This window comes from Corvus hawaiiensis, chromosome 15 (assembly GCF_020740725.1).
Source record: "Corvus hawaiiensis isolate bCorHaw1 chromosome 15, bCorHaw1.pri.cur, whole genome shotgun sequence".
In the NCBI taxonomy this organism is placed as follows: Eukaryota; Metazoa; Chordata; class Aves; order Passeriformes; family Corvidae; genus Corvus; species Corvus hawaiiensis.
In genome coordinates, this window is record NC_063227.1 from 6,557,029 (window position 1) to 6,577,711 (window position 20,683).

At 42.0% G+C, this 20,683-nt stretch overlaps 1 protein-coding gene across 2 annotated transcripts; it reads right to left on the bottom strand.

The window, feature by feature from the left end:
• Positions 1-1,196: 1,196 nt before the first annotated feature.
• G3BP1 (G3BP stress granule assembly factor 1) lies at positions 1,197-20,467 on the bottom strand. 2 transcript variants are annotated; one of them, XM_048319911.1, is made up of 12 exons: positions 20,359-20,467; positions 9,068-9,181; positions 7,798-7,879; positions 7,239-7,412; positions 6,339-6,429; positions 5,740-5,833; positions 5,165-5,369; positions 4,634-4,735; positions 4,113-4,224; positions 3,667-3,792; positions 3,449-3,558; positions 1,197-2,694 (listed from the first exon to the last, which is right to left on the bottom strand). In XM_048319911.1, the coding sequence occupies exons 2-12, from the start codon at positions 9,160-9,162 to the stop codon at positions 2,488-2,490; spliced, it is 1,398 nt and encodes a 465-aa protein (XP_048175868.1). In that variant the 5' UTR covers positions 9,163-9,181; positions 20,359-20,467; the 3' UTR covers positions 1,197-2,487. The 2 variants fall into 2 exon arrangements, with proteins under 2 accessions (XP_048175868.1, XP_048175867.1); XM_048319910.1 differs by having other exon boundaries at positions 3,449-3,579.
• Between the last annotated feature and the right edge of the window lie 216 nt (positions 20,468-20,683).

The following is a 20,683-nucleotide window of genomic DNA, read 5'->3' on the forward strand; positions in this document are numbered from 1 at the left end:
CAGCCAGCCTTAACACCAAAACCAATGTGCAACAGTTTACAGCAGGTCTTTTCAGAGGACTTTGTTATTAGAGAGTCACAGAGCCACCAAAATGCAAATACCAAAATTCAGTCTACAACATAACTTGCTTTTGAAAGGTGTTCCTTTACAAGACATTCCAACAGAATTTTATGTAAATATTTTATTTTGCCTGTCATCTTGGGACAAGAACATCACTTTCTGGGTCAACATATTGAGTATGATTCATATGAGAACAAGCATACACTTCACCCTTTTAAATTCATTACTGACACTCTTCTTTCACATCAGACAGCAATGAGTCAGAACTGTCCAGCTCCCACTATGGAAATGGGGGTTCAAGCTTACAGATGCTTTTGCAGATTTGGTTAAAAGTTATAAAAGCTTCTATTAAAAGCACTTTGATAAGTCTGAAGTGCAACCTGTTACTGCAGTCTTCGGATTTAATGTCAAGAACAGTAGAAACCCCACAAAGGGGAAAAAACATATCACAAACAACAAGGACAGGGTTCAGTGAAAGATCTCCATTGCATACTTTCACCTCACAGGCATTCCTGATAGGAAAAATGCAGACAGCTTTTGTTTTTTAAAAAAATACCAGTTACCACCACAAGAGGAAGCAGCAGAATTTCCCCAAATGCTGGCTGTGAGAGCACACCACAGCTCACTTTCCCTCAGTTCACTAAGGTATCAAATCTCCAGGTACAGATGGTAAGCAGGCCAATCTGAGACACAGTTGTAAGGAGGGAAGGGACAAACAGTGTAACAAATGTGAACAGAAAAATAAAACAGAAACCAACACTCTAACAACACTTAGTACAACCAGGTTCAACCAGTAAGTCTGGCAAGTAAAAGGCAAAACATGACTTGAGGACAGGTAATACTGAGGGCAGCTCTGCTCCAGAGCTTACAGCAAGCACAGGGCAAGAGATGACACACTGCATATGCACAGTCATTACAGTAATAAACCAAGAAACATGGAAACAGCAACACCTGACACAGATTAGCGAGCTTCCTACGCAGCTCTGTTGTGCTACCAAGAGATCTAAAGGTCTGGCATAGACACAAATCCACCATTTTCATCTAGATGGTTAACACCAGGCATCACAGAAATACTGCTTTGCGCAGCACCATCTTACAGGATCTCTTGGATTGAAATTACCCAGTTTTGTATTTTATTTTCAGTTTCATCTTCTTTCAGAGGCAGTGGAGAGCATTCAACATCTTAACACCAGGACACACAAGCACCTTCCATACTTCTGACAAAAATTCCTTCTTACCCACTTCAGGCCTGAAGCAAGGAATGAAGTACTGCAAAAATAACTACTTACAGCAGTTGGAACTGTAAAGGATGTGACACAGGTATTTCTGCTTTCCTTGTACTTTTGCAATAGTTACAACAAGACCCGCCCAGCTTCAAGTTCCAGTTATTAACTTTTGCATCCAAAAAGTATTTCTTTTCAATAATTTAAATGCAGCCAAAGTGATGCACAGAAGGTATTACAAGCTTTAGCTACAACCACCTCTACCTCGTAAACCTAGTGACTGGAGAGCTTTTTTCCCCTGGGAAAAACTCCAACAAACTCTTGACTTGATAAAGCAAATCTAGACCTTTTTTATTTTTATTTTTTTGAAACAATTTGCCAAAACTGGAATGAGAGATAAATAGAAGGCACAACAATTTTGCTTTTTTTTATACAAATACAAACTAAACATGAAAAAAACTCCCTATTTCAATAAAAAATTTCGTAAGTTCAGGAAAAGTGTTTGAAGAGTCAAGTTCTAGACATTTAAAACCTATCCCACAATCCAAAATTTCAAAGTGGTAAAACAGTAGCTTGAATTCCTTGCTGTGATCATGTATCAAAAGAAAAAGATTCTACGGATACCCATTATTCCACTTTTACAGCGCCACAGAGAAAAAGGTGAAAGTCAATTTTTCAAGTGGCAATGTCTCCAGACGGAAGGATGTTCGTATGACCCTCAAAGAAACATCAAGAGTTTTGCTTTTCTGCCCTTGAAATACTTGCCAAGAACTATGTTTTCCTACAGGCTCTTGAACGCATGCACGTGAAATATTATTCCGCTGACTGCACCCAAATTCATTAGAAAGAGGGGAGGAAATTAAAAAAAAAAAAAAAGAAAAAAGAAAGAGACATTCCTTTAGGAAAAACCACTGGTACCAAAAAAACAAAAATCAGTCCGTAAGTTTGAGGTGAACAGGAAAATTCAGTTCTTGTCTTTTTAAAATCCACTTTTCCTAAAACGTTGTTCCACAAAGCTGGAATCTGGGACAAGGACTAGAAAAAAATAAATCACAGAACCATAACACAAACAAAAGGGGCCAAAATAGTATCAAACGTAGCAGTCTATAACAGGCTAGGGCCACATTCCAAGATACCCAAGGCTGAAATTCACAAATCTGCAGGAAAAAGGGTTTGCGCCACCATGTCAACATCCGCGATGAATTCACTGGCGTTGCCCGATCCCCCTTCCAGCTCCAAATCCTGGCTTCTGGGACATTCCTCCACGTGGAGGCCCTCGAATCCCACCTCCCAGCCCCCCACGAGTGCCTCCAGGTCCACGGGGTCTGTTATCTCTGCGGTCACCCTCCCTGGCAGCTCGTGTTTTCTTCTCCTCCACATTCAGGCGCACCTCTCCCCTGAACATGATGGGCTGCAACAGAAGCAGAGAAGGTACTTTCATTAACGGGTCACCAGGAGCTCTTCAAGGTCAAGCAGATTCCTGCAACTTTGTCTCATATCCTCCTCTCCATGAAAGACTGAAATGTTTCAGGATCACTTACTAAACAATGGCAATAGTCAAACCATGCATCCAGTCTTGGGGCTTTACTGGAGAAAAAGATGTGAAGGAGCGACCCTTGAAAAGCCACCTCAGGCTTAACACTGAACATTCTGGTTAACCTTTTAGAAAAGAGCTGGGCTGTAAGCAAGCTCACTGCATGGCTGTGAGGGTGCATCCAGAGTCCCTGCCTACCACAGCAGGTAGGCATGGGCACACATTCTGCATTAGCAATCACTGCTGACAGGCTGAGCAGGTACCTCCTGCCTTTGTTAGCAAAATTCTTTTCAGCGTGCACACCAATACGGCTTCTTCCTTTCAGCCTCTGACAAACAAGATTCTATTTGTCCATAGAATCAGACTCTCTCTACCTTGTCTTCCTGAAAGGTATTTATATACTTCCTGTGTTCAGCAACCTCACACTAAAAAAATAAAGCTCTGTAATGAGCTGCTACAAGCTACTTCAATGACAAAAGACTGCACAAATCTTGGTAATAGGATGGAAAGGCATCACATCTGCTTTAATATGCTCAAGAAAGACTAAAGGGACCAAGTACAATCTCTTCCTGTTAGGCTGAAAAACACTGTTGTAAACAGACCAAAACCCACTGACTAGAAATTTATTTACCCTGTTGCTAAGGATCTTCTGAACTGGCTCAGGATCATCAAACACCACAAACCCAAAATTGGGGAGCTTTCCACCACTGTTGATGCGAAGTTCAACAACATTGCCATAGCCTGCAAGAGAAAAGCCAAGTTCTTGGGTCATACATTAGAATGCTCTGTTGACCACGCCCATGGCTGCAACCCCCAACCCCTCAGAGGACAGCAAAGCAACCAACTTACTTTGGAAAAAGTCTTTAAGTTCAGATTTATCCACATCATGGGGAAGGTTCCCAACAAACAGCTGATGGCTGTCTGGGTATCTCACAATCCGCCTGGTTTCCACATCGCCTTGTTCACCCTCTCGAACTTGAACAGAAAAGCAAAACTGATTTTAGAAAAGTCAGTCCTCACAACAAACAGAAACAAGCCATGGTCAGAATTACCACCATTAGCAAGAATCAATTCACACTATCTATCTATTCATATGTAACAAAAGGAAAGCATTCCACATTAGCAAGTTTGTAACTATTTGCTTTTTATCACCAGGCTGAGGCCAAGCTTCAGTTTTTACTTGAGTAAAAATCGTTTACTGACAAAAATGAGATTTTAAAAGCTTTAGTTATCACATTGCTTTCCCAAAAGCCTTAAGCAACAAAAACCAGCTGCTTCTTCGCAGCCTCTCTTACTTGGCCTAGGACCCCGCTGTGGTGGGATGCTCGTTCGCTGCTCCCTCACTCGCTGATCCCTCTGAGGTCTCTGAGGCGGGGTCTGAGATTCAGGCTTTGCCTCGGGGCGGGGCTGTATCAATTCAAAAAGGAGTGAACAACTGAGGGTCAGACAGACATACCAGCAGGTTCAGCTTTTAAGAGCTCACTGTTAAGTTAGTGATAAAAAAAAATACAGGAAAAGGTAACAGTTTTTTCCACCTGTGACTAAAATGCATGTTAGCTCATGTTGGCTTATATGCTAAAAGCAAGCAGCATTCACATGAACATTCCCTGTTTTCCTCCATGAGAAACAATTAATTCTCAACCTAAAAACCTACAAATAACATCCTGATAAAGTCTATCAGGAATCACAGAATTCCAAAGTCTTTAGGGCCTGGCAAGTCAAATCATAAGCAAGTAGATTTCACTCTATTTTTTCCCACCTCAGTTTACTGTCAGCCAGTTCAGCACTTAAACTTCTACACATGCTGGATTCCTACCTGCGAGACAGGTACTTTCACAACATGAGGTGGTATTCCTGATACTGGGACAGCCCCACTGGGAGGAAGATTCTTGCTGGTTACTGATGCCCAGGAAAATGTCTTAAAAAAAAAAAAATAGAGAGAGAGAGAAAGATAGTAACATAACTACATCTCCTTCTGAAATATATTACTGATAGTACAGCTAACAGACACAGGATAACAGGAACAAATTTTAACTTATACATGAAAATCAGGAGCCAGACAATAGCAGTTTCCCCACAATTTCCTTCAAATTATTGACAATGGAGTCACACTTTACTCTCTTTCTGAATTCCACAGTTGAAACAGGACAGAGCAGTGGCCCAACACCAAGTATCACATCAAGGTTAACCAAAGTATTGGATTCCTGAATATCGATCTGTCCACTTGTACCTTCCTTAACACTGAGAAGTGACAAAAATCCACAGGTAAAAATAAAGCTCTGTAAACAGACAGTAGAGCCCTACTGATGAAACCACATCAGAGAGAAAACAGATCCATTGTCATTACCCTGGAATCCTCTTGCACAGCAGGAGCTGGATCAGCAGGAGCTGGAGAAGGACTCTTTTCCACAGTCTCCTCTGGAGCAGATTCCTCTAATACTGGCTCAGACTTTTCTTCCTGCACCTCTGGTTCAGGTTCCTGTTCAGGTTCTGCCTCCGGCTCAGGCTCTGCCTCTGCAGCTGTTTCTTCCAGGTGTTCCTCAATGTCATTGCTATAATACAGCAGCACAATGAGCAGGAAAAAGAGGTGGTACTGTATTTATTCCATTACTGGTGATAAGCAGCACTACTTATCCAATACAGAAGTCAGGCACATGACATCTGAGAGAAAGAACAAGGCCAAGTAAGGCCACATTGCACAGGCATGCAAATTTTGCATTGCTACACTATAAAGCAGCAAAAAAAAAAAAAAAAATAGAGTCTCCGTGTTCAGCCTAACAGCATTTTGATTTCAGCTGATCAATAAAAAGGAATCTTTTGACTGTCAGAGGAAAACTATTAATAGCAATAAATTCATGTGACCTGTTCTACAAGCAGCCTGTCTCACACAACACCTGACTTCATCTATAAATATATTATTACCTGACAGCCTGCTCATAATAAGCACCACTATCATCAGGAACAGCCTCAGGTGTCTGCTGTCTTTCCTCAGGTTCCTCCCCTTCCTCCTCTGATTCTAAATAAGGTTAGAAAAGAAAACATAATACAACACACGTCTTTAATGTGAGGCTCAAACACAAGGCACCTACCACAATATACAGTTGAAGTTTCTAGCAAAGCACACAGAAAACACTTTCAGGATGTGACATGGAACAGACATTTCCTTGTATTTCCACTATCACTTTGGTTACTCAGTTTTGACCAAGGTTAAAAAAAACCATGTTCCAAATACTTCAGAGAACCAGATTTATAACCTACAAATCTGACTGCAACTGCCAAAATAAGTCTTAAAGAGTTCTTGTAATAGAAACAGAATATGCCAGAAAAATAATCATCTGCATGTCACAACTCCTTGCTGGATTGAAAAGAAACTACAGGCAAGGAAAAAACCTACAAGCATATGAAATTTAACACTGATCTGTCTTCTCCAGCAAGATGATTTTCTTTAGTCTGGGAATAGACTGTTGATAAAATCTAGAACCAAACACCAACAGAACCATACAAAGATTTCTGCTACTTACCCTCTGGAGGCTCAGTGTCAGAGTCCCCAAAAACCTCATCCTGGTAGCGGAAGATATCGTTGTGGACATAGAACTTGTTTGCAACAGAGCCCTAAAAGCAAATCAAAGGGAGGAATTGATTCAATTACATCAATCCAGTAATGTAAAAACGGAAATAATGTGAAAACAAAGGTTTGAGCATATCAACCTTCCCACAAGATTAATCCAAATTTGCCTATTTTAAGAAAATAATGTTATTTGGGGCAAGAAAACAATAAAGAAAAAAAGACATCACTCCTAACAAGTATGCCTGGAACAAAGGAAAAAAAACTGTTGAAGTGCGTTCAATTCCAATAGCTCACAACACTGAAGAAGTGAGTGACAACTTCCTGCTGTCTAAAGTATCAATTCTTATCTCCAAGTCATATTGGAAAACAGAGTGATCTTGCTACACTCCTTTTTCAGTATCACTTTTAATCTGTGAACGACTTTTTTTTAACAAAGTTGTCTATTTAAAAATGCCACTTCAAATGCTGCATCAGCACCTCATGAATAAGAAGATTTGGAACCCATGTTTTCAAGTGACAGGAAGCATTCCTCTCTTTCTACTATTTCTTTTTCAGTAAAAAGGCCAGTTGCTAGGATAGCAAATCAAAGAGAACATAATTTTAATATGCTTAAGAAAACAATGTGTTGCACTACCCCTAGGAGTCCAAAGTCAGGACATTTATAACTGATTTCAATATCCAAGGTCAATGTACAATCATACAGGAGGAGTGTAATTCCCAAAGGAATTTTCAGAACATTACTGCTGAATTTTGTGGCAAGTTACCTTCCCAGACTAACCCTTCAGACTGCAACAGTGAAGCAGACAGAGCTCACCAACGCTGTCAGAACCCCCTGCCAGCCCAGCTCACCCACCTCAGGTGCGAGCACGAAGGTCTGCATGAACCTGCGCACAGGCTGCATGTTATTGGAGAGCTCCCCCATCACCTGCACCACCACGCCGTCATTGAGGGTGGCGTGGGCATCCACATGACGGATCTTTGTGTGGCAATCCTTGAAGTTTAGTGACAGCACCTTCTTGTGGATATCCTAGGAAAGGACGGTACACATGGGTTACACCGCAGAAGCCATTTCTGCCAAGTTAGCAGCTTTCAGAGAAAGCAAAAGCAAAACCATAAAAGACTGGTTTAAGATACATTCCCTAACTTTGGAGAGAAAGCTTGGCAGGATGCTTGTTAGGTTTGCTTTGCAACCAATTTTACATTATGAGCTTTCTATAAAGGAAGCACATTTTGCCTAACTATTGCTGTCTACAGATGAGAGGGTTTTTTCCTCCACTTTTTTTTTTCTTTTTTACAGAAAGCACTTGAACAGGGTGAAAGCACTGTGAATCACAGCTGGATACATTTCTCTTCTCAACCACAAAGGTGACAAAATAGAAGGAAAGAACAGCTTTCTTTTTTAAAGTTCTTACGGATTGCCCATAGACTGCATCAGCCGGTTTTCCATTGGAATCCAAGCCACCGTGAACATAGGAAGAGTTCTTTCCATAAAACCTGTTGGAAAGAAATATTTTAATGCCAAGCTTTGTTGTGTAAGAACACTGAGCCTCTACATTTCAAGTACAGTATAAATAATACACTTTCAAGTAAGTTTCCTGTCTGAATCACTAGAATAAAGCCACAAAATCTAATAATCCTGTCACCAATCTGGGGGTGGGGGGAAAACACAAAGTTTTCTCACATAAGGTGCAGCATTCAGGTGTGTCAGAGACCCAGGCACTAACAGCCAAAACCAAAGTCTCATGGGAGTTCATGATCCAATCCCATTATCCCCTTTCTGCACAAGGTTCCCAAAGCGACATCCTGAACATCTGGGATGCTGAAGGTTCCCCCTCAAATTCTGATTTCAAGCTTGAGCAAGGAGCAATGGGACTTGTTTTGCTCTTCTACAGTGAAAGAAGTATTGCAGGTAAATTTTCCTTCCTGTAACTGAGACTACCAGCTAAAATGCCCTAAGCACCACAGTATGGTACTGCACTCTGCCAGCAGATAAAAGACTGGAATGGATTCCACGGCACAGAGTCAACTGGCCTCTGACCCAAATGGATGAGGTCAGCTGTCCACCTAAGTGGAGAAACACTTGAATAAGTGTTCCTAAGACTGGAAGGGGGAAGGTTTCAGAAACTGTTTATCTGGCTACTCAAAACACAGCAAAACAAAAGTGTATCTTCATAAACAAGACTAGTTTCAGAAAGGGTACCCATCAAACCATAGAGGACCCATTTGTTTAGATAACAGATTGTAGTTTGCTGCATATCTATAATTTCCCTGACTTTCCTTTAAGAAAGAGCTGGTGTGACTCCCAAGAGAGACCAGTACACAAGCACACAACTTATTCAATGTTTCCTCCTAGTCAGGGAACATTTTATCAAGCCAAAAGAAATGCTTAACTAAGTAGTATTTCTCCAACTTCAATTTATATTGATTACAACCAGAAGTGGAAAGCAGCATTTCAGTTACAACCAGAACTCAGATATTTAAAGAATTCTTGTAATCTTTATTATATCCATCTTTTAACCCAGCTGATCAAAACCAGAAGTAAATGACACTCAGCATCTTGAATAAATCAGGTTCCTAAGTGTCCAAATTCAGCAAGCTAAGTAATAAGATCATTCACCAATTTTAACACACAAGTTAGGGAATTCACACAGAAAACCAGCTCAGACTGAAGCAGAGCTTTACCTGTGCAAATAGTCAGGTGCTTGGTTCAGCAGGGTATAGTACTGCCTCACGAATTCCCGCCCGACCAGCAGGGGACTTGGCTTCTCCATCACCATTTCTTTGGTCAACTGAAAACTATGGAAAAAAAACAAAAGCTCCATAAAGCACAAGCATTTCAAATGGCTGTTCACATCCTGATTCCATAAGCCACCTAATCACAGCGGAAAGCACGCACCAGAACTGTTTTACCCCTGTAAGCAGTTTAAGCACTGTGTTTTCAGAGTCATCAGTGATTTGGTGCCAGGGAGAGGATTCCTGGGTACCAAACCAGAGGTGGGAGAGGCTGCAAGGCCAAGGAAGGTCACCTCATAACATGCCAGTAGTTAGTCATCACACATATCCTCAGTAAAAAGCAGGTGGCAGCAAGTATGGTTCTTCAAGAGGATTTGCTAAGTGGCTAAGACATTTACAGTCGATCCAAATTCTACTTACCTCACTTGACTTCACAATCAGAATTAAAAGTCAGATGTTCGCAGGCAAAGCCTGTGCTACTGTATTAGGGGCATTTTTCAAAGGTCAGAATAAGTCCAATCTATTTTTATCAGCAGCACAGCACTACTTGCTCTGAGTGTCAAGCTCTCTGGAAGAATATTGCATTATAAAAAATTATTATGCTACAAACAAATACATGCTGCTCTTGCCCTGCTTCAACTCTCAGCAAGTCACTTCTCACTTAAATTCAGACCACCACTCAAGTGAACAGCACCAGCCATGCCCAGGGACAATCTGGGTACTTCCTACCTACATTCTACAGATCTGTAAGTTACAAAAATAAAGTCTTTGCAGGTAAGTTACACAATACATGTATCTTCAGGACAGGCCAGCCAAATTCAAAGCACATTCCCACATTTCCTTGCTATCAAATACTCATAAAGACTGTTCAAACTCATTCAAAATAGTTTTAAACTCACAGGGATAAATACCAACACCAGGGCATGATCTTGGTACTGAATACAGAAACAACAACAGTAGATTTTCTGCTTCATACTCAGCTGTACCAGTGAGCAGCAGAATGGGGGCTTAGCAAACAGTTTTGCTGCTGAAATCACTTTCTCCCCACTACTGACTCCCAATCTCCTTCACCACACAGCCCTTTCCCAAACACGTAGTATTCAAATTCCACATGCACATCCTCCAGGTGTGATGTGCAAGTCAAAACCAACAGTATTCAGCTGAGCCCTCTAAAAAGCAATTCGGGAATCAGCAATTACTTATCTGCTTTTATTTAATACTGATAATTATAAATAGCTCCAAGAAGTGGTGGCATCAACAACTGGGGAAAAACCCATACTGGATTGCAGCCAGAACATGGAATAGGGGGAAAAAAATGAAGTCAAATTAAGTAGTTTTTAGCATAGACTAATCCAGATAGAGCCTGCAATGCTCATGCCAAGCCACGCATGCCTCAGGACAAGCTTTCTCTTGGCACTACATCCAAGAGCATCCCATATCCTGGGAAAACTGAGTTGCCCACAACTTATCCCTCAAACATAGCAAAAGGGAAAGAAAGACTGCCTCTCCCACCTGCTTGTACTAAGCCCTGTTCCAGTTCATCCAAGGATCTTAAACATTTGATACTCACTATATTTAATGAATTTCAGAGAAGTTGTCCTTTAGACAGCAAGAACTGATGACAGAGCAGAGCTTCAGAATACAAAGGCGACCAGGTTGGTGTTACTGCAGTGACAATTTCAAACACACAACATACACAGGGCTGCAAAGAAAGTTACAACCACACTGCTGGATGGACCAGGAATGCAAAACAGAAGCTTTAATCCTCAAAGAGATGAGCACACACAAAAAGGTGACACGGAAGCCATTATTTTGGATGAAGCTAAGTCCAAATGATCCTGGTAAATGCCATACATCTCAAACAACAATCAAACACACAACACACTGCACTCAAAAGACAGAACAACGTGTAGCCACACTGCTGGAACATCCAGGTAATAGATCTGAGGATGTGATTACACACAAACTCCCAGCAGAGGCCAGCATGCATTGCAGCCAGCTTTGCTGGAGGAACGCAGCTAAGGTTCAAGACAGAAGATGTAACAGCAGAGTTGTAATTTTGTATACATTGATGTGTTTTTCTCTGCTTTTAATACAGTCACATTTCACTGTCTTTGTAAGTCTAGAAATAAATGAGAAGTCTTCCCATTCTATTTTAAAATACACTTTTTGATAGGTTTAAACACAGGGAAAAAGATCAGGTGGGCTCCAGAGGATGTGCCCATGAACTTCCTCTCTTTCAGCAGGACATGTGTCTTACCACCACCACACAAGGAAACGTTACCTACATGATAATGTGCAGAAAACATAAGACTAAATATGACCTAGAACTGAAAAAGGCTTTTCAAAACATTCAAAAGCTTTCAAGACATTTGAGGATATTTTCAAGAGCTAACCATGCAGAAAGGAAGTAATAGTCCACAGCTGGGTCTGGCCTGCAGGAAACACCCTGATTCTGCAAAGCACTTTCACTTCAGGAGGGTTCCACTATCTGTGGTTTTGCAGAAGCCTTTGAACTCTAAGCGTGATGTATTATCGGTACAGATGTCCAAAACCCAGCACAGTCCGAAGTGACAAAACCTCCAAGAGATGAAGATGAACTCGTTTGCCTTCTAGTGCATGTTAAATGAGATCCCCATAAAATATTATCATACAGTAAGAAAACACAGCAAAGGTAAAGTAAGGGTAAAGTAAGGCTAAGTGGTGGCTACCACTGCTGACTTCCTCATCCCACTTGTTTCCTCTTGAGTACTTGGGAAGCTCTGTAAGGAGCAGGCCAACCCTAAAGCACTGGGAGCAGAAATGGCAGACAGACGTGACTTGCACTTTTTAGCTCCAGTCAGCTTAACTGACAATGCAGGATTTATTTGCTCCACAAGAGTTAAAAAATTTGCTTCTGTGCTGTCAGTTTACAGGCAGGAAGCCAGTCCTACCATATACCAAGATCACCATTTGGAGAATGAGACGAGGTACACTTAATTTCTTTGTGAAGATACAGCTTCCCCGGAATTCAAGCTTATTCCTACAGACGTAAATAGGCAGGTTTTCTATTCAGTTCTGATAAATGATGAATCTGGCTCTTCTGAGAATTATTTTCAAGTGCTTCCTAGAACACCAATGTACAAAGCTTGACATTCTCACATAATGGCAAAATGCTCCTGTGGCACTCAAATCTCAACAGCTGATTCACCAACAGCTCTTTCAGATTTCTTTTCTTCAGTGAAAGCCTTCACGTGCATTAACCCACAGGCACATCATCTTCCATGTTGGTCTCAAGAAATATTGAAAGTGAAGTGGCTTGATTATGTCTGTCATCCTTACATGCTTAAAACAATACATGAGAGAACTTCCCTCCTGCTAAGGGTGAAAAATCTATCAGAACTAACTCCTAACATGAAAAGAGGAATTGCAGAGTGCCCAGTTGTTCTCAAGCAGATCTCAAAAGAAATGGGAAAAACCTTTACATGACCTAATCAGAGGACAACAATCTGTTTTTACTGCTGCCACACCTGCTGCTACGTTGCCAGTTGCCATCTGTTCTTGTTCTCTAGCCAGCACAACCTGAATGGTGGAAGCCAAGCACCTCCTCAGAGAGTATTTGCTCCCTACCATCATGAGCAATTTTATTACTCCACGATTCCCTGATCCAAGAAAAACTGCAAATACTTTATACTACATTTTCATTGCACAGCACATAATAGCACCAAATGTTTGAACTGTCACATTACTCCTGATAGAAGCTTATCCACACATTTTCCTGTCAATTGACATAATGATGAAAGGGTGAAAATTGACAGGAAAAACTGAAAATGTGATTATTTAAGATTCATTCATAATCATGCATTCATATTATCCCGTATGTAAAACAAATTGGATAAGTCAAATTATAACAAGTACACTATAACAATTCTGCAGCATAACTGAGCCCCTTCCTTAAGCCAAGGACTTAGAAGAAGACAAATACCTCCTTTACAGTGGTTATCACCTGGCTGGTGGAAAATTCCACCATCTGTCACAATGCTCCCACTTGGCAGAAAATCAATGTCAGGCACTGAATTTCTAAAATACTGTTATGTAAATTAGAGCCATTTATGTAAATTCCATATTAGCAAATTCAGATTTAGGTCCACAAAACCTATTAGTATATTAGTATTCAGAAAAATGGACTCAGCAGCTCACATTGGTTTGTATTTTCTTACCAAACTGCAACATGGTGAAAGCAAACTAATCATTGCTGTCCCAACTCAATTTGGTTTGGGGGGTTTTTTTGTTGGTTTGTTTTTCGGGTTTTTTTAAATTTTTGAATCAGACAAGGACTTTAGCCTGAATGTTGCTTCTACTGAACTTGCTACAAAACAGAAGTGTGTCTTAAGCACATCACAGGATGTTTGGGCTCTCAGGGCAAACAGTCCCAAGACTCAGGCAAAAGCCCCTTGGCCTGATGTAACAAGCCAAAGGATCAAAACCCAATGAACTAAAACATGCAAGTCAGAAAATCCCAAATTTCACTTCCCAAAGTGTGGCAATTTAAAATATCATCTGTCAAGAAAAGAGTCAGAACTAACAAGAAAACGAGATAAAACTGAATCATAATCTCAACAGACTCTGGTGTGTTTTTAACATTAGCCTTGTTTCTTTGCTCTCTACCATCTTTAATTACATTTTTTGACTTGCATTTCAATACAAGGAGCTGTCTCAAAAAATCCAGAGTTCCTACAATGCATTATAGTCCTGACTGAAATAATATACAGCAGTTCACCTATTCTCCTTTGGCTACTCAAGTGCTGTAAGGTGACCATCTGAACTCCACTCCTTCCACCTCTACAAACTGGTGGAGTTTACAGGGTGCCAAAGCAGCCATTCAGAATGTCAAACTTTTCACACAACTCCACTCCCTCATTTTGCAATCAGTGAATTCCTTAACTTAAGAAGGCTTTTTGGAAACTGAAGAAACAGCCAGAGAAGCTCACATGGAGAAGAGGTGTCTGTATCCAAGCACAACGCACTACAAATGTAGTAAACACCAATTTTGCTGGAAATTAAAGGTCTGGTCAATAGTTAATAGGATTGCATAATTAAGCGTCATTTGGGATTTCTCCAAGTTGCTTAGCAACAGGTGAGCATGCTCAAAGCCACAAACCATTTAGCTGAATGGAATAGCACCTCTAGAAGCAGTTACTGCTGCTGTCATGGGCAAAAAAAAAAAAATCATTAAGAAAATGCCCAGTAGGCCTTTAAGAAGACATGATATAGACTGAAAGTTTAACAACAAAAGCAAACCAAATACAACTAATTCCAACTCTCCATACATTTTACATGACTAGTATCTGCTCTGCGGCTGACTAAGCAATAAAAGAAAAAAAAAAAAAAAAGAGGCTGGTACCTGTGTGAATCATGATACAAAACATTAGAGTGAACAATGGAACACAAGCTCAACTTGCACCCCTAGGCAAATTCCAGGGCCCATCTCAACTGGGGATTTATATCATCACACCAACTTGCTCTCAAGTAGGAAGAGTGATGGTAAGTAAATGTGCATTTAAAACACAAAGATCACAGATACACTGAGATACACTTCTTTTAATACAGCCTTAGCTATCCAAGGGAACAAAGAAACCCAAAACAATCCAGTTGTTGACCCGAGCCTAAATTATAGAGCTGAAAATGCATCTCAAATAAGCAGGCAAATGAAGTGCCAAAACACTAATCTGCTCTAAAAAACAGGTCCCATTACTTGCTTCCCACTGGATGCAGAGGCAGACAATGTCACTGGGACAGGGTCACAGCAGCACAAGCCTGTATTTTAGACACAAGTCATTACAGCTGCCTACCTGTAATCAGTTCACCTTTTCTGCCTTTGACAGATTCAGAGGGAAAGTATTCAGCGTGGAAGAAGGCAGCACTATTTCACAGGAGGCAAGATGCTTGGAACCCACAGGCAGTGGAAGCTCAGTGATGGGGTAACTTATGCAATAAATAAATATCTGAGGATCAAATTGGGACATGCTGCGAGGTTACCAGCATTCAACTCTTACTAGCATCTCCAGGAAACATTCAGATAGTCTGTAAGATGAATGTATTCACTAGGAACTTCCAGAAGCAGGCACCTCAGAGCAGCGTGAATTGTCAGACATATCTTACAGACAGAAGAGGCTTTAATAATCTTCCAAACCTAATCTTCCAGCACCTAATAAAACATGGATCTGGACTGTCCAAACCTAGCACAGCTATTTCTCCTTTCGCTTGTGACTCCTCTCCACTGTATGACCCACACAACCTAGAAAGACAGGCAATGCCTACATTCATAAAATACTTGAGGTGTTACAGGGAACTGGATCCTAAAAAATCATCACACAGCAAGCAGAACCACCAGGCAAACAGCTTTCTCTGTGCTTAATTATCTAGATGCAGCCTAAAGGCAGAGCAATACCTGAGCCCCCTCTGAAGCTTTGAGACACACTGACAAGGGACCCTCTAGAAAAGCCAGGTATTACATCAACATATGGATAAGAAAAATTAACTTAGAAGCTTAACTATTTTCTAATCAAAGCATCCAAGCAATCAAACAAAATTTAAGCAGAAGAAAAAACGTTTTCATCACAAGATTAAAAAATAATTCAGAATTACATTCGGCACTGCCCATGCTAGTACTAAAAAAACCGTCTGCTTGCCAGTGGCAGATGGGAAGCCTTACTCAGCAGCAATGCACAGCCCTTCAAACACTGGGAGAATACAAATAAACAAGCCAACAATTGCTGAAGAGCTGTCAGTGTAGAAGTCTGCCTGTGTTTTTGCTAACAAACCAAAGTGTGATCCACAAGTTGATGGATATGATGAAGTCTGCCATTTCTTAGACAAAATTCAGCGCTTCTTGTATTTTTCAGCTCTACCAAGCAAAAAAGAGACAAACTGAAGACTTCTAATGCTTTCAGTCAGAATCCAAGAGAAAAGAGATCATTTTGGAGAAATGTAATTTCCAGGGCATTAGGCTCAAAAGTAGATTAAAAATACAAAGATCCCCTGAAGTGTAAGTTAGGGTAGTTGAGATCAGCATCTGTGCCCCTACAGTAAGGGATGAATGTTCATGTGGGTAAGGAAAAAGATACCAGACACTATTCCTCCAACTAAGAGCATACAAGTCTAAAGACAAACAGCAAATTAGGTCCTGTTTACAAGAAAAAAAAAATCTAACCCAGAAGACTCTTGAAAATTTGCTATTAAAACTAAGTGATAGAAGAAATTCTCAGCAAGATGTTTGGGGGTTTTTTTTAATTCATCTCTCAAAACACTTTATGCCCTCCCTGAGTGCTGAGCTTAATATGGATGGTGTGGGTTTGGGGTTTTTTTCCTTCCTTTTTAAAGCTAGTTCACCTGGCTTCCAAGTTCCTACTTGATATCACTCAAACATCGCTTCAATTCAGCAGTTACCTGCTGTAACATTAAACTAAGGTGATCTGTCCTGAGCTTAACTAGCAACATTTCATATCCTCACAAAAAGAGAGCTCCGTTCCACTTAGCATTACAGAAAAACACAGGGCCCTTGTGCTTTGACAGAAGTCCAAAAGGAACTCCTCTTCGAAATCTGAGTTCTCTGAAAACTCAAAGCCTTGAGAATTCCCAGAAATATTCCTACATTTTTAGTAATCCTAAAATCAGATTATCCTAAACAGGCTCTCAAACATGGAGAAGGACTTGCCTTTCTAACTGAACCTACCTCAATCTCATTTACCCTGCAATTAGAAGCAATGTTTTTCTGCACAACTACATTTAAAACACACAAATTTCATCCTAATGGGTGGTAGAATAGTGCTAGCCTGAATGGTTTGTTTACTCTTTCTTTAATGAAAAATAAATCAGCTTTCTGCCTATACTGCTCTCCAGACTGCCTCATGATAAAGCAGCTACTTAGACCCTGTGATTCTGCCATTAGAATAGGTTTTGTTTTGACATCCAAGAGCTGCTCCAACATCTCGATGAAGTTGGCAGCAGGTCCAGTCATCTTCTCTTAGGTCTGCAAATTTTCCATTTGGCTCCAGTGCAGCTTCTTAAAGCAAAAAAGCAGAAGTTACTCATCAGCAGTCAGAAGAGGCAGATCAGAACCCAGAGCTACATCAACATTACAGTGAAATTCAAGCTCACTGCCACTTAGAATAGAATCACCAGGATTAAGATTTAAAATATTTTCTGCATGCCAAGCAACAGATAACTGTAAAGAGAATCAACTCTTTCACCTCTACCCACTTAAGTCATGGAAGACACTTAAACTCGATGTATCAACTGTATCCTTAGGGCTGACCCATCGTGGCACTGTTACATTAAAAACAAAACAAAACAAAGTCAGCCCAGCAGCAGCCAGGAAACAGCACAGGGCAAAGCAGATGAAAATGGAAGATGGCCACCAGCATTTTCCAGTGCAGTGCTGCATGTCTGCCTCAGCAAGGAATCAGGTTCATCACAGATCACTCCTACATAACTGACAGCACCCAGGCTCCTGCTCTGAAAGCAGCACTGCACCAGCCATGTCTTCCTGGAAGAGATCCAGACTTAATATAGCAAAAGTAGGACCTCAAACCAGTATAACACTCACTGCCTGCAAAGCTAAGCATTCTTTTACAGTACCTGAGGATCAGACTTAAGTTTTTCTTTTTAATTACTCAATGAGGTACCTTAAGGTTATCAAGTCTATTAGCAGGTATCTCAGGAAGTTAAAGAATTACTTCAGCTCTGCAGATTTTATATAGGCACCTGTAAAAAAAAAAAAAAAAAAACACCCAGTCTTCTAGACCAAACCATCACTTTTGGTTTTGATTTGTTCCAAGCAGAGCAGACTACAGCCAGCACAACAACTAGTACCACCCTGCTGAAGTCCTGCTCTACTTGGATTTCCTCTTTGATTCTTCAGTCATCACCTTACTTAGTCAGACAAAAAGGCCCAGGTGCTAATATTAAAAACTAGAATAATGTTTTCAAATTCAAACAGGCCATTATGTCAACCTTATGGGTGCTCTCTCATCAGGTTGTACTGTTTTGAACAGTAGGAATATCAAGAAATATCAGGATGTACTTACAGCAACGTCACCTTTGCTTTATTTCACTTTCATAAAAAGTGCTGCTCTGTATGTTTGCCTTACAATTTACAAGGTGAAAAATAAAGCTCTGAACCAAAGAGTTTGCTGTTTCATCAGGTGCATGAAGATTCTGTTTAAAATTCAGATGTTCAAGCTCCATCAGTTGTGTTGAACTCTACTGATGCTGTTGAGCCAGCAGCAAAGTGAGCAGCAGAGCAGTGCTCCTGCCATCACAGCACAAACAAATCCTTTTGTATGCTTTTGTTGTTTCTTAGACTGCAAATGCAAAGATTCCCAACAGAAGATCCTGATGGGCTTGGCACACATAGACTAAGTCTCGTCCACCAGGTTTTCTACTTTAATTTTAATTATGCTTCCCTGCCTTCAACTTGAGGAGTCCACAATTAGAAGAACACAACCTAGCAAAAAAAGGGCAAATTCACACCAGTCAAGAACTGGAGGCCACTATTTACCCTCTGATGTATACAAGATTAAGATTTTTAAAAATAACTATATTTATAAAATTATGATATACATTTGCAAAGGTTCCAACATTGATTTTTTTTTTCCCTGACTTTGTACAATTACACTTTCTAGCAGGTTTTAATAGTGCCTTTCAGGCAAACCAGTCCCTGCAGCACATGATGCTGTCAAAAAGGACGTGAAATCTCCATCATAAAGATAAGGATGTAAGACTTAAAGCACATGAGTACTTCCAGCCAACCTTCAAATCAGCTACATATATGCCATCCACTAAGCTTTTTTTTTAATCTAGGCTCATAACTTTACATTACATACAGTGACTGAAACACCCCAGGAAATGTGAGTTCAGTTCAGAGGATGAGAAGATGCTACCATCAGCACCATGGAAGTATCACAGAGCTACCTAGCAAAACGGTTTGGCTTATTCTGTACAGAGAATAAGAAAAGTGAAAATGTAGTGCAAGGGAAGAATATCAGAAAAGGTCGGAAATGCAGTTTTTGTCTGTCAACTTCTGCACTTCCCTTTATGACATCAATCTAACAAGCCTCATTAGCTAAAAAAAAAAAAATCCAACCCCCCCTCCCCCCGTATGATTTATGGCGTCTGGAAGCATCAGCTTCCAAAGCTTGATAGCAGTGTCCAGATTTCCTAAAGCTGTCACTCCTGGCTGTGAGAGCAGGGGCTTGCCAAAAATAGCACACACTGGAAACATGGCGGCTTGCTGCAAATGCTGCTTCCCCCCAATGGTAGAACAAAAAAAAAAAAAAATCCTTTTTTTGGTAAAAAATACTTATTATATACATGGACGTCTTAACGTAAAAGGTCACCAGGTAAGCCCGCTGAAAATTAGGAACAGGTTAGATCATCCAGATCAACACTGGGAGGTACTGGAAGATGTATCGAAACCTTTTCTCTGGGGTTTCTCCAGCACGTACATCTGGGGCCTTACAGGATGCTGGAAAGTCTCCTTACAAGCACTACTTCGCATTCAAATCTTAGCTTAATCTCGGATTCGGCCAAGGTCATGCGGTAAACCAGGATAAGATCCATGCTCTCCTGCTCGAATTATAACTTCCTTCACCTATAAAGTTACACCAAGGGAACCACCTCGAGCTGATACTCGGGTCCGGACCGTGCGAGCACCCAGCGCTGCCCCTCAATCCACAGCTACAACTCGCTATTGAGCGGGAACACCTCGAGCTTTGGGTGGGCTCCTCCCCGACCCCACCTGCTCAAAACAAAACCCGAAGGCAGAGGGCGAAAAAGCCTCGAGTCTGAAAATCCGAGAACAAAGCTCTCCCCGCACACCTCGCATCGCACAATGCGGGCCCGAGAGCAGCCGATGCCCCGCCGCCCCCCCTGCCCCGCACCGCTCCCGCCGGGAGCTCCGAGGCCGCCGCAGCACCGGGAGCTCGGGGAAGGCTCCGGACCCCCACGGGGGCTGCGTGGCCGCGGGCCAGGCGGGAGAGCGCCTACTACAAAGCGCCGCGGGGACCGGGCGGGCCCCACGCCGGGCTGGATGGAGGAGCGGGTTAGGGGGGGAGGCGCCGGCAGCGCCGTCCCGCACGGTCCGCGGCCTACTGAGCGCCGGGGGCGCCTCGGAGCCGGGGCGGTGCGTGCGGCCCGCGGCCTCCCCCGGGAAGGCGCGGCCACGCCGGTGTCTCCTTGTGCCCCCCACCCCCCCTCACCTGCGGGCGGAGCGGGACGGGAGCGGAGGCGCCGCTTCACCACAGGGCCCGGCGGACGAAAAGCGCCTCACGCAGCGGCGTGCTCTGCCGCCGGCTACATATAACCGGCGCGCAGCCTACCCCAGCGGGCGCGGCGCAGCCAGTCAGAGAGCGGCGGCCGCCCTCGCTCGGATGCCGGTTGGTCCACAGCCGTGAGGAGGCGGGCGGAGAGCTGAGGGGCAGCTCAGCCAGCCAACCACGCGGCAGAGCTCCGCGGGGCAGTGAGAGTGATTGACAGGCGGACGAGCCAATGGGCGGCGGAGGAGGCCTGATAGATTTGCCCTTT